The 13,334-nt window shown below is 35.9% G+C and overlaps 1 protein-coding gene across 1 annotated transcript in view; it reads right to left on the bottom strand.

The window, feature by feature from the left end:
* RIMS1 (regulating synaptic membrane exocytosis 1) overlaps positions 1-13,334 on the bottom strand; it is a 354,268-nt gene that overhangs the window by 36,727 nt on the left and 304,207 nt on the right. The window contains exon 38 of the mRNA XM_026089988.1: positions 7,128-7,360. Within this exon, the coding sequence (XP_025945773.1) occupies positions 7,128-7,360 (233 nt within the window). The remainder of the gene's footprint in view (positions 1-7,127; positions 7,361-13,334) is intronic.

The following is a 13,334-nucleotide window of genomic DNA, read 5'->3' as shown; positions in this document are numbered from 1 at the left end:
GGCTCCCAGATTACACCTGGAAATCCTCATTAGTCATTCTGAAAGGAATGATCTTGCAATGTATATCACTACATTTTATCCTAGTTCTATTATTCTGGCTGTCAGATTCATCAACCCTTCCTTTACATCTCCTGGAATTGATATACTTTCCAACTCAGTGTCAGTAGCATATTCTAGCAGCATACMTACTGCCTCTCATTAAAATACTAACAAGATCTGCCTACAATTTTTGTCTTGGGAACTCAACCAGTAAGCATTATCTGGCTGTTGTTTTATTAAAACCAGCTTCTGCCTCCCTCTTAACCAGTGTCTTCCATGACATACAGCTTTCCTTAGTAATGTGCATATTCTCCATCCAATCTAATAATAATATATGATTTATTGAAGTCCAGGTAAAGTGTATCTATTGTACTTTGTCTACCAAACAGATTTCTTATAAAATAAATGTAATTTTTTAATAAGCACAATTTCTTTCACTACAGTGATGAAAAAGTTAACTCAGACATTGTGAGGTAAAAGAAGCAGATTCTAAGAAATGTATTCGGGTCATTTTTTATAGTTGAGACTTGATCAATCAAAAAGAAATGTGAAAAAAAAAAGAAGACTGACCACTAAAAGAAAAGGTCATTGTGACCCTTCTAAAAAAGTAACAAAATTATTTCCCTGAGCTGATGAAAAGAAGAAATGGCTTTCTGGAGGAAGACAACAAACAAACTACTCCTCTTTTTCCCCAAAGCCCCCACCCTCAGGCATGTTTTATTTCTGATATATCATCTGCCTTATCTTTCCCTACTAATATCTAAACTTGTATGAAATCTCTTGTTATCTTATAAAATTACTACAAGGATGGACAGAAAATTATCCTTGCTGACATGACCAAACATCGCAAAAATGAAAGACTGGGTTTTTTCCTTTCGGCATATACTCTGAAATGATGTTGCTCTGAGGTGGGAAGACTGCTATGCTCTGCTTAATTTTCATGTTTCTGAGACAGTGTTATTTTTATCACAGCATAATGCTGCTTGTTAACAGACAGTAAGTAGTCTGTTAGTGAGCCACCATATTCTGTATCGCTAGAGTATGCTTTCTTTGTGTAATGGATGGGGCTGTCTTTCCTAAATGTTGCCTAAACTACAATCATCCAACAAAGTCACGGGACAAGGAATTCTTAAGATTGTTCTCAAAAAGTGAAATGTGAGAGAGTCAACCAGACTAAGCAGAAGTTTTCTTAAAGCTATAATGAGCACACAAAAATATCACTGCTACAATCTACTGTACTGTAGAGAACCTGATTATTAGGACTTGACTGCTTGCTGACAATTTCCTCATTCAGATGATAGTTTCTTTTCCAAAATTGGGAATCTTGATTTAATTCAAGAGAATACACAGAAAGCCACTTCCAAGGGGGAAAATTTCAGGAAATTACAGAAAATATACTCTGTAGCAGCAAATTGCATGGGAGGGTATGTGCAGTTATAACAGAAAAATAGCTGTAAGTCTCTCAAGTGGTTTTGCTCAGTTTGCTAGTTACTTTCTGAGTGCAGCAATCAGACACCCTTCAAAGTCTGTCTGCATGAGCATGAACAGACCATCTCTTCGATGTTTAAATGTATTTTGCATGTATCCAGTTCACATGTGTACACACAGGTGAATAGTGTTTTACCATCTGTTTTCAGTTTGTGAAAATACTTGATTTCAGCTCCACCTTGTAGTAAAAAACCTCTGTCTGAAACATTTATGACTATGGCTTGATTTCTGGTTGCTGAAGTTAAACTTTACAAAGAGGAGACAGGCAGTTAATAACTTTGATACTTATGTAGCAATAGCTCATCATGGTTCATACCATATACATGGCAAGGTATTTCCATTTGGAAAAAACACTCAGTATCAATTCAACACAAGACTGGAGAGGATGACTGGGTTGTTGCGTACAGTCTCCTGACTTTGCATATCCTGTATCATTCAAACCCTTTCACAATGGCCATCTTAAAACCAGTTTAGGTACCTACCTCAACTATTCTCATGTAAAGGCTGTTTGAAAATCTCACTCCTTTAATGGTTAAGAACATACTTGTGGTATCTAGCTTATATGGGCTCTGTTCTTGTGTTACAGTCAAAATGCCTCTTCTCCCTATCTAGTTCCTTGGAGGAAGGAGTAATCCCTTGTAGACTCCCCTCTCTTGTCCCTTGTCCCAGTATAGAGCAAAATCAGATATCATTTGTTAGACTAACCAAATATTAACAGTTTCCTCTCATATGAGAAGCTTCCCATTCTTCTAACCTCCGTATTCTCCTTCCCTGCATCTCTGTCACTTTCACCTGTTTGTCACCGGAGTCATGGGACCAGGACACAATATTACAGGCAAAGTCTCACCACAGCGTCTTGTGTGAAATCATTAATGCTTCTCAAGCAGTGCAAGTGGAAAACTAGCCAGAATACTGATGTTAACGGTGTTCAGCACCTTGGAAAATAAAATCAATCTCAAAGGGCTCATATTTTGAAGAAACAGAGTCCATGTCTCAGAAAGCTCACCAGTCACATCTCTGGTGGTTTTATGCATATTTCTCTCAGAACTGGCATTTTCAGTCTTTCTATCTGTACTGGTTATCATGTTCTGGATGTCTTAATTAAGCAAACACTCCCAAATTGTTTTGTAATTCCTTTTAAATTCCTTTCTCACTGTTTTTGACTGAAAGTTGGCCTCCATTACAAGTGACTGAAGAATGAAAATCCTCTAAGTCCCTCAACAGAACAAAAAACACAGCCAGCCAGCCTTCCAATTTGCCTTAAAGAGAAAAATCTCTCTTCCTTCCTCAGTAGGCAATTGTATCAGGCTGAATACGTCATAGAAATGTGACACTATGTTAATCTAGGGTAGCAAGATAGGCAGTTACAATGGCAGAATGTTTGCAAAACGCTTTAAGCACTTAAAAAGGAAAAAATGTGCTCTTCTGAACCCCTCTCCGCTGACCAGTGGTTAGCAAGCAAAATGGAGAAATCCATACCTCTGCGTGTACCTGGAGAATTTAGAGGCACTTGGGATGGGAATACTTCTGTTTATGTGAGATTGAGTTTTTCCCTTCCTCCAGAACAGTTTTCACTGGTGATCCTCCTACCAGTAGGGCCATCTGCCCTGCATTATTACGTCTTCATTTATGGTATAAATTCTTTAATACTCATCTGTGAGATTCTTCCAAAAGTAGTAGTTTCTATCTATTGCAAAACACACCGAGAACCCCAAACCAAAATGCAGTACAATCAATATGGCCCTAAGTCACTGTTTGGCAAGAAAGCTATAATATAAGAATATCCATAGGGAAAGAGACAACTGCATCACAAATCAAGACAACAGATTATGACATCCTATTTTTAATTTCTTAATGCACTGTGAATTCTATCCGTAATTAGTCAATTTAAATAGAATTCTTATAATTTAGTTGCTGTAATTATTTGAAAAATCTGCAGTTAAAGGGTTATAAAAATTCAACAGGCAAAGACAAGAAAGCCGGGTAAGTTGTATTATAAATGAAATACTACAAAATACACCAGGACCTGTTTTCTTTTTTTTTATGGTCTTATTTATTTTTTTTTTAGCTGTGATAGCACAAGCAGAGCTGGATTTTCACTAGGAATACTGCCAGCAGATTGCAAGCTTTTTTCAACAAACTAAAAAATCTACCCTACTTGTGGGCACAATGAGCAAACCATATGAAGCAAAAATTTCATTGTTTTAATGTACCATTACAAAAAGCATTATGAAATCTTAAATATAATTGAAAGGAAGGTGCAATAGAAATATATACTTTTCTTTGTAGATTTATGGAAAATTGAAAAAAGATCTTTTCACCAACAATCCTATAAGGCACAAACTCAGAAAGAAATGTTTTCCAACAGCACTGAACAAGAAGGAGTACTTGCATAAAATAAGGTGATCATGGATTCCTTCTAAATCTAACATGCAAGTGTATCTGCCACATTTACGCACAGAGGTTCATGTATGTATATCTACATTCATACATGCATGCACAGGCTCACACACACACACACACACACACACACACACGCTTCTCTTTCCATTTAAAGAAAAAAGATTATCTCTGAGCAATAACTGCTACCTAGAAGCTATTTCATACAAACCATTTCTCTACTTACATAAGATTAAACATGTACAATACACTAAAAGCAAGAATTTTCTGTAAAAAGTGGCATTCAGCCCTTACTGACCATTTTTTCAAATGGAAAACAGAATGATGAAAGCTGATTTTACTAGTTTGGAAGAGATTAGTAAACTGCAATTTTCAATCTGTGTGTTCCTCCAAAACATGGAACCACATATTTTCAACAAATATCAAGCCTTTTATTTCTAGTCTTCTGTTTTAACTGAGTTCTCAGAAACAAATGTATATATAAATCATGAGCAATTTTTTCAGACATGAAAGTCTCAAAAAATATTGTTTCTTTTCAAGTTACCTGACCAATTCAGGAAAAGTAATGGAGCCTACTTATACATTTCTGCATTTTTTATACTTCTTTAAAACGCATGCTCCATGTCAACAGCATACCTTCAGTTACTGAAGATCTGTAGCAGAAGTTCATATCTGACACTGCTTTTGTGGAGGCCTGTACACTCTCATACCAGTTTTAATACTTCAGTATGTGGCTATTAGAACTGATTTTCACATCATTAATCTTAAGGGTCTAGCTTATAGTATATCAGGAAAACAGATATTTTATTGTGAATGGTGGAGACAGTATTCAGTTACCTAGGTACAACACATTAAAATAAATTAGAATTGTTTTTAGATTCCTCTTCCCCTCATGTACCCTCTAATTTCTAGCCCAGTAGCAGCTTTTTTAATCTAAGCTGTGATCTTGAGTTTGTTTCAAGTGCCATTGAAACCACTTGAAAAGAAAAAAACCCACAGAAGTAAAGATCTGTGTCTTGAACAATCTCTCACGCATTAGCCTTACGCTCCAGGAGGGATGGGTAAAGAGTTTAGACAGAAGCAAAACTAAATTACTGTGGGGATATTTACCTCACAAGGACTCTCTGGCCRAAATCCTTTTTACCTTTCATCTTTGAAAGAAAGTGTTTCCCTGATTTAGGATATGAGTATTTAGTCTCCAACAATGAGTTTCCTTTGAAAAAAAATCCCTATCAAGTCTCATGTGTATATTAACCTAAAAAATGTATTAATTCAACTCACTTATTTATGACACATAATTAAATGCAAAAATATTGGGTGATAAAATATGCCACATACTATTTGCTCTCATTATACCATATTTAGTACTGTTTGCCTGAGCCAATGTAAGGCAAACTAAAAATCATTCTCAACTCTGTTTTACAATATTGAATAATACATAATCATACTTTTTGTATTTGATTTGGTGTTTACACTACATCATCACTTTAAGGTAAGAGGCTCCATTCTTTGCAGAATTCCTATATTTTGAAAATTGAACCCAGCAAAATTGGGAGAGCAATGTTATCTTTATGTGAGAAATGAGAACATCTGAACTTTAAATAGATAATGCCAAAATATGTTCAGAAGTCACAGTTTAGATTTTAAGTTAATTACTAACTTCCTTTGAGGAGTAAGACCAAAGGTTCGTGAAAGGCAAATTATCCTAAGTCTGGTAGTCTCCTATGCTTTCCTCTTAACCATATAGCCCTGATTCCTGGTCAGAGCTGGACTACTGAGTAAGATGGAGCAAAGATATGTTCTGGTACAGCCATTCCTATTTCAATGTGATTTAGGAGCTAAAAGGAATGCCAGATCAAATCATAAGAATGCTCGGTAAAACAGTTAAAATATTTTGTTCTTTATTCAGTGGAGTAAAACATCAATTTAAAATACTTAAGAACCTGTCATTGATTCTGATGCATCTGAAATAAAAACTTACTGTATATAACTTTCTATATTCTAGTTTCTACATTCAGGCAGAATGCTAATGATTCTACTGCATTTTTGAGCAACAAAATATTACTTCCGATTCTGGGCTTCAGATATGCCTACTATATTTCTCATTCAGTCCAGCTGCATGATTAAGTGCTTTTTGGCTTAAAATTCATAAGCAGTTAGTGTAGAAAAGTATTAAAATCTATTTGTTGAAGCTGACTGAACTTTACATTTTGAAAGAACCACTCCTACAGCTCATCTGGCAATAAAAGAAAAACAAGAAAAAAGGATGAGATATTTTATGATATGAATAAACAATATCATTACTTACCTTAATTTAGATTATCCTGACTATGAGAATGGAGTGCTGCAATATGATTGCATTCGATGCTAGGCTGAAGCTTTTTTTTTTTTTCACCCCTTTCTTTTAGTAAGAAAGAACCCTTAGGGTCAGATCCTGCTCCAACTCAAGATGAGAACAAAAGTCTTCACTGCAGTTCAATAGGAGCAGGACACAGACTTTAAAACATTTTTCCTTTTGTGTCTGTCTGTATGAGCTTTTTTTTCCTTCAGGCCACTGAGATGACTCTTTTAAGATTTCTGAAGTAGTAATAAGGATTTGGAACTCTTATGCTCCTAATGAAGCAACATGCTGTAGTCTAACTTATCTGAATTCACTGACCCTATTTTGCCATTGTTGTTTTTAAATAAAAATATCAGGTTTACTCAACTAAGAAATCAAAAATAGTTTCTTAAAGCATATTTTTGKTACTGCAGGTATAACATTTTATATGAATTACATAATTGACATTCATTTGCTCAGATTTCAATTCCCCTATTTGCACTCAACTATCCTGCTAAAAGAAATTTCATATAAATAAAAGACTGCTCTTAGCCAAACCATTATCCACTGTTGATACCCACATATATCTCTTTGTGTTTCTTTGCCTACCTGCAAACAAAGCTTTTAAGACATAAATACATTTTTTATTGATCAGAACCAGGAAGTTGCGATGGTACATATTGTAAAAGATGTTTGTATATGATTTCTTGTAGATGGCTAATGGTCAGACAAAATTAGTATCTCAAAAATCCTTTCAGAGCTGGAAAAGCTTCTCCTGAGAAGACTATATCCAGATACACGTAACACAGATGTCACAGATGAAATTATGATAAACTATGCTTGGTGAGTCCTGTTTCCAAACAGCATGTGCCTCACTCACCTGTTTGGCTAAGCTGAGATGTGCTTCTGCTCCTGCGAGACACTATGGCAACCACTTTGGCACTAAGGCTGGAACGTCTTTTCTTCCCACCTGTTCCAACYGTACCAACAGCGGTGTCCGACTGACTCCCGTCGTTGTGCTCCAGCTTGTACATCTCGCCACTCACACTTGTGCTCTTAGTGATTCTCCCTGACGTCCCCATCCGTCTGCCTTGCATTTTAGGAGTAAATGTACTACAGTTACAAAGCAAAAACAAACATGTTAATTTGCTTGCGTAACAGTGTTTCCAAAACCAAAAGCTTTTTATTAGTAAATTAATTTTAAGTCTTGACACATTTTCATTTATTTGATTCACATATATGTGGTTAATTTGACATTCCTCAGACCATATATTCCCACCATTGCAATTTATTCTTCATTTTTTTGAGGCGTAAAAGAAGAAAGAACACTTTCCTGAAATTTTTTCAAAGCTACCGAAACAAAGAAACATGACATTTAAAAGTCACATGGAGCCCTCCTGTATGTATCTATTAACTATAGACAGCAATACAACAGTAATTTTACTGCCCAAGAAAATGTATATGGGTCAAGAGACCACATCTAGGTTAATACATATATCTTGTAGGTGTTATTTGTAATAGCCTTAAGCTCCAACAGATAAGAAGTTATCATCTTCTATGTCTTCATACTTCACAGAAAGAAAAGAGAAAATAACCAGTAGTATTTTCTACATTTTTGCTCTCTCACTTTTTAAAAAGTAAATGCAACAGTCCTAGTATGAAAGAAAAGTAATTTTCAGGCAAAAACAACTAATAACCCAAGCAAACTTCCATTGACTGACAGGGAGACAAACTGACCTGTCAGTTCTGTTTCATTTTCCTTAGCCATCTCATTGCATTTGAATGCYTCCATATGAATTGCCTTTCTGGTCCTGCACGTAAAGACTGAATGAAGTATTCAGAAACACATTCTAGAGAACAATCTCTTATAGGCACAGACATACTAATATACAGTCCTGACAGTGCTAAGAGCAAGTGGTGCCCTAGCTGTTACGGTGATACTAAGTTAGCCATCACTCTGCAGAGACCTAGAAATTTAAAATGTAGCCTGACTCACTTCATAGGTAGTCATTAAATCAGTTTTAGGGATTTTTAAAAGTAATTCTATATTTTGAAGTCAAATGTAAAATCTATTTGTTGAGGGACAGTCATGTTAGAAACCAATTCCCTTCCCAGCAGATGTGATGACCTCCACCCCCATCACCCTAAAAAAAGAAAGAAAGGGTGCATAGGCACAGGCTGCAGAGTTTCAGAGAGCTAGGAAATTTTGCCAGTGAGGAATGAAGGAGTTTACAGAAGGAGGAACCAGCATGTGGTGAGGACCTTACGTTCTATGGATCTGGACTGTGCTACAGCTTAAATCAGTCCTGTTCAAAGACAGATCCTAGGGAAGCATAAAATGTTGTATATCTAAATTGTGTTTTACTTACGATTACCAAGATTTATTAATGTGCAATATGTAAGAGCTGAAATAATAGACAATATTTTCCAAGAAGCAGCAGGAAAAGCAACATCTTTGAATAAACAACACTCAAAAGAAAGGTAATTATCAATATCTCTGTAGGTATTTAACTGTGTTCAGCACTTAGGATCTCCTCCTGTTAAACCCCGATAAAAAATATTTCCTGCCTTACAGACACAACAATGTGCTGTGCTGCATTGCAGTGCTCACAGATACATTTTAGGGGACCAACCAAGGCACACTGAGCTTAAAATAGGTTTTCTTTTTCTCCCTCCCACCCTGTTGTAGCTTTAATGATTGGCTTTTGGTTTTGCATGGGAAAGATGGAAGGACACCTGTATTTTCATATTCCTATGTAAAATTCCCTTGTATTTTGTTGTACATCTCTGTGAACACACACTTCCTYACATGCAAGCATGTGCACACACACACACATGCACTCACACACACATATTCAAGGCAAAAAATGCCTTACAATATTTTCCACTTTCAAAATAAGAGAGATTTCTTCCTGAAAGCCTGTAAGAAGTTATAAAACTCAACAGATGAGATACAAATGGAAAGAATGACGCCATATTTTAGGCAAATATTAAAATGAATGTGTGCCATTAAAAAAGGACATTCTTGACTGCAAATTCTTCTCACATGAGTAGTTCTCTTGCTTGAGCAGTAGCTCAAGTCACTCGTACTAGTAAGAGTTTGTAAAGCTCCAATGTTCTTGCCTTAATGAAAGACACATTTGCTAAAATACTTTAATTCTGTGCCCACAATTTTAAGTTCAGATGGTGCAAACAGAAGAATTAAATACATTAGCACCTGAGTGTTCCTAACACTCCTAATTTGCCTCAATTCCATTATTTATATTACCTGCATTATATGAAGCTTTCTCATGAGTGACTGCATGTTTCCAAAAGTTAAGTTATAGCTTCATTTCAATGCATTTTACATACAGAAGTAACAATAAAATAAAAATATTGCTATCTACATCTGAAGGTAGACTTCTCCATGGCAGACTTCAATCTGACTGGCCAGACTGACTGGCTGAAAACATGCACAGTGCAGAGACAGAAGGTTTGGACATGTAACATTTCTGACAAGTGCTTCAGTCAGAAGCATGTCCGCTATGGTTGAAAACAGCATTCTAGGAACATTGTGCATTGCAAAAAGCAGAGTCTGAAGTCACTAGATGATTACTAGATGATAGACGGGAACACAGAAATTGCTTAGATGTGGGTCAAACACTTAACTTACTCCCTTTAAGCTATTGGTGATGCAATATAGAATAGAAACACTTCTTATGATGCTCTTTCTTTTATATTATTTTATATAAAATGTTTATTGACATTTGTCATTAGTGAAATTTATGGTTTATAAAAATGTGTCTACGCTATGCTTTTGAAAAACAGTACTGTTGTTTTTGCTTTCAGTTCTAGAACAAACAGCTTTTAATTTGGGCGGCAGGGGGGAGGGAGGGAGGGCATGCTTTAGTAAATGAGCACCCTACCAAATGCATACTCATTAATCAAGTGATGAATGATGCCATCTCTTCTGTATCTCACCCAAGAGGGTGGATTTGATTCTGTTACAGTTCCAGAAGTCATAGAGAGCATCTTTTTAATCTGAAGCAGCATAAACTCATAATCAATGAGTATCTGCCATTCAAATACTCATTTCCATAAAGGCAATTAATTGCCCACATTCCTGTGGTATATGTCTTAGCAGTCATGATAGTAACTAACAACCTGTTTCACAGAGCTCAGAGATAACTCTAGATTTGTATTGTATCAGCACAGTAACCCATTTCTCCAACCCTCCTATGGCCCTTTCTCCCCCACAAAACCTTCAGCGACCCTACCCATCCGTGGCATTCAACTTTTTCCCATATACCTTAAACACCACCTGGGGAAGAACGTAGCGCATGCTAATGCTGGTAACAAGCTGTGTGAATGAGGCATGGCTAATCAGCAGGCCAAATGAAGCAGGTAACTATGGAGTTCCTGATTCAGTCTTTCATTCACTGGGCACTGTGTTTCTCTCCCCTATCCAGCTACTAATTCTGACAAAATCTTAGGAAGATCTCTGTGATCTCTACAGTTCTTCACATTGGACAGTTAATGAAAAGTTATCAAACAAGATTTTCCTGGGGGAAATAAATAATCTTTTCTTGGCCTTAACAAAAATCATGTCTGTAACATATTACAGATGCTTACTTCATAGGCTACCTATACTACTGTCTTTTAAAGTAGTGATGGTCACTAAATAATGAGGTTTTTATTGTTCATAGAACGCCACAAGCTCAACTTTACAAAATATGTAAGCTAGCAGTTACTTTTGTTTCAAGTATACACATATTTCTTTCTTTCCCTTTCCAATATGAAACAAAAATGAGTCAGGATTGCCCAACATCTAAGAACATAGTAGTCATTGTTCCTCAAATAGCAAATTGATTTAAAAAGCAGTGATGAACGTTACAAAACTTTCGCTGATATCAGTGCCTGATAAAATTGATGAATAAAATAATTTTTCTACAATTTGAGAAGAGTTAGGGAAGATTATCTTTTTTAATTTCATTGGAAAGATGAGAATTCTTAAGTTAAATCATACCCATTAAATATTTTAATACTGTATTGGGCTGTTTTGAAACACTTCAATCACCTTTTTAAAGTAAGTGAATACTAGTTCAGCCGCTGTAGCCAGATAGCATATTCATAGAATGAAGGCATATTAAACAGCCACAGGATAAGCACCTGAGCACTGCATAAGTTGTTCTTTACCTGGACTCTGACTTGACAGAAAGGCCCTCCTTTACTCTAGCTATACTAGAAAATACTAGCTTGTGTTGGACAAGTTTAAACAAATACTGTTCAGCTTGTTCTCAGCAGCCCTACTGTACAGGCTGAAGAACTACTGCAGGCTGTGCTCACTCCAGTTCTTTTCTAAATGACAGCAGATGCAACTCTTCCTGGATATCTAACCTATTTGTTAGAAAACAAAAATCTCCTTAGTAGCAGGATTTCAGGAGATTTGGGGCTACTGGTAGGACAATTACTTGAACTGTTTTAGAGTATCTCCTACCCATGCTGTAGTGGTGATGGTTGTTCATGTTAACACTTAGTTCAAATCTTCTAAAACAGGTTCTCAGAATATTTGTAACCTGGTTAGAGCACATATTTATATGTCAGCCAACAGACACTGAAGCAGAGCATGAAGAAACTTGGTTTTTCTGAACAGAAAATATCTCTAATCCAGACTTGCAAGGTTTGCTTTTTCTAGTTCTTTTTCACTTCTCTACTAAGGTCATCAACCACTCCTTAAGAACTTAACTGAAATGAGTAATGTGTTACCAATATACCATCAGTGTTTATTGAAAACAGTATACATAATACATATTTTTATATATACATATATTTAAACATAGTGTCCTACATGCGGTTAGATATTGGTCTATAGCTCTACCACAGGATTCTGACTATGGTCAGAAAATCATAGAACGTTTTCTCTTTAAAGAGAAGTGATGCTGCTACCTTTTATACTTATCAAGAATGAAAATACAAATAAAATATAATGTTATAATACTGCCTGAATAATTGATCAACCTGCAGCAATATTTCAGAGTGGTATGAACAAATCCAAGTATTCAAATAGAGTCTTAGCTTTGTAACACAATACACTAGAGCTTGCCAATGGCGTTCCTACACCCTTCAGGTTCTGAACAATATGTCCCTTCACCTCCTCTGTTGAGAGGACAAGACCCCATACTCATGCTCATAGGGCAAGAGTATTCATTGCTTTGCTTCTCTGGAGGAGGCAGCATTTTGCTATTACAAGCAGACGGCAGTGGTGAAAACTGGGGGGGGAAGAATCACACAGGCCTCATTTTACAGGGACCTACTTTCCACTTTGATTAACATGGGTAAGTCGTTTCCACTAGCACTCAGACTAAATTTCAGTGACTATTTCTGTGATACAGATGATGCCTCCTGTTCAAAGCATTCAGTAGTCATTTTGTTCCCATTTTGAGCCACAGAGTTCTTGTCACTTCTGTAACTGAGTTTATGAATCACTACCTTAGCAATAAAGAGGGAGAAAATTGSAAATATTTCTGTTGACCTCTAGTTTGTTGACATACTAATTTATAGAACATTATTATCTAGAGCAATAAAGATTAGGGACAACAAAATTTGCCATGGAATTAAAGAAATAATTGTTCATTACACTATTGACTTTGCTCTACTGAATTTCAAGTGTTTGTAAATATAACAGAGGCTAATGCTAAGATATTTTTATGACAAACCTTACTTTTCTGTGTAATGAAGCTCCTATTGTTGATGCTTTGATCTTACACTTACTAATCTTATATTTACTAATAAGAGTTTAGGATAGAGTGATATCAACCAAATGAGAAATAAGAGCTGATAATTTAATAAACCTGAGGAAAATCCTATTTTTTCATGTATTAAGTTCCTAATTCAAGGGCTGTAAATACTTTCTGATTAATTGGTAAATGACTTTTTTGAAGAACACATTTATCTCAGTTTTTCATTCTTTGTGACAGATAGAGGGACTTAGAAATTCACCTTTAAAAAAAAGATTGGGGAGTCTGGAATTCAAATTAATCTTGTGCTTGTTCTTACCTTGCAAATATCAAGTCCTGCTTTCCTTGTCTTGATTAAATAAGTTCTAGTA

Source organism: Apteryx rowi, unplaced genomic scaffold (genome assembly GCF_003343035.1).
Source record: "Apteryx rowi isolate R43461 unplaced genomic scaffold, aptRow1 scaffold_84, whole genome shotgun sequence".
Lineage (NCBI taxonomy): Eukaryota > Metazoa > Chordata > Aves > Apterygiformes > Apterygidae > Apteryx > Apteryx rowi.
Note: the sequence above shows the minus strand (reverse complement) of the source record. Positions and strands in the feature narration are given on the sequence as shown.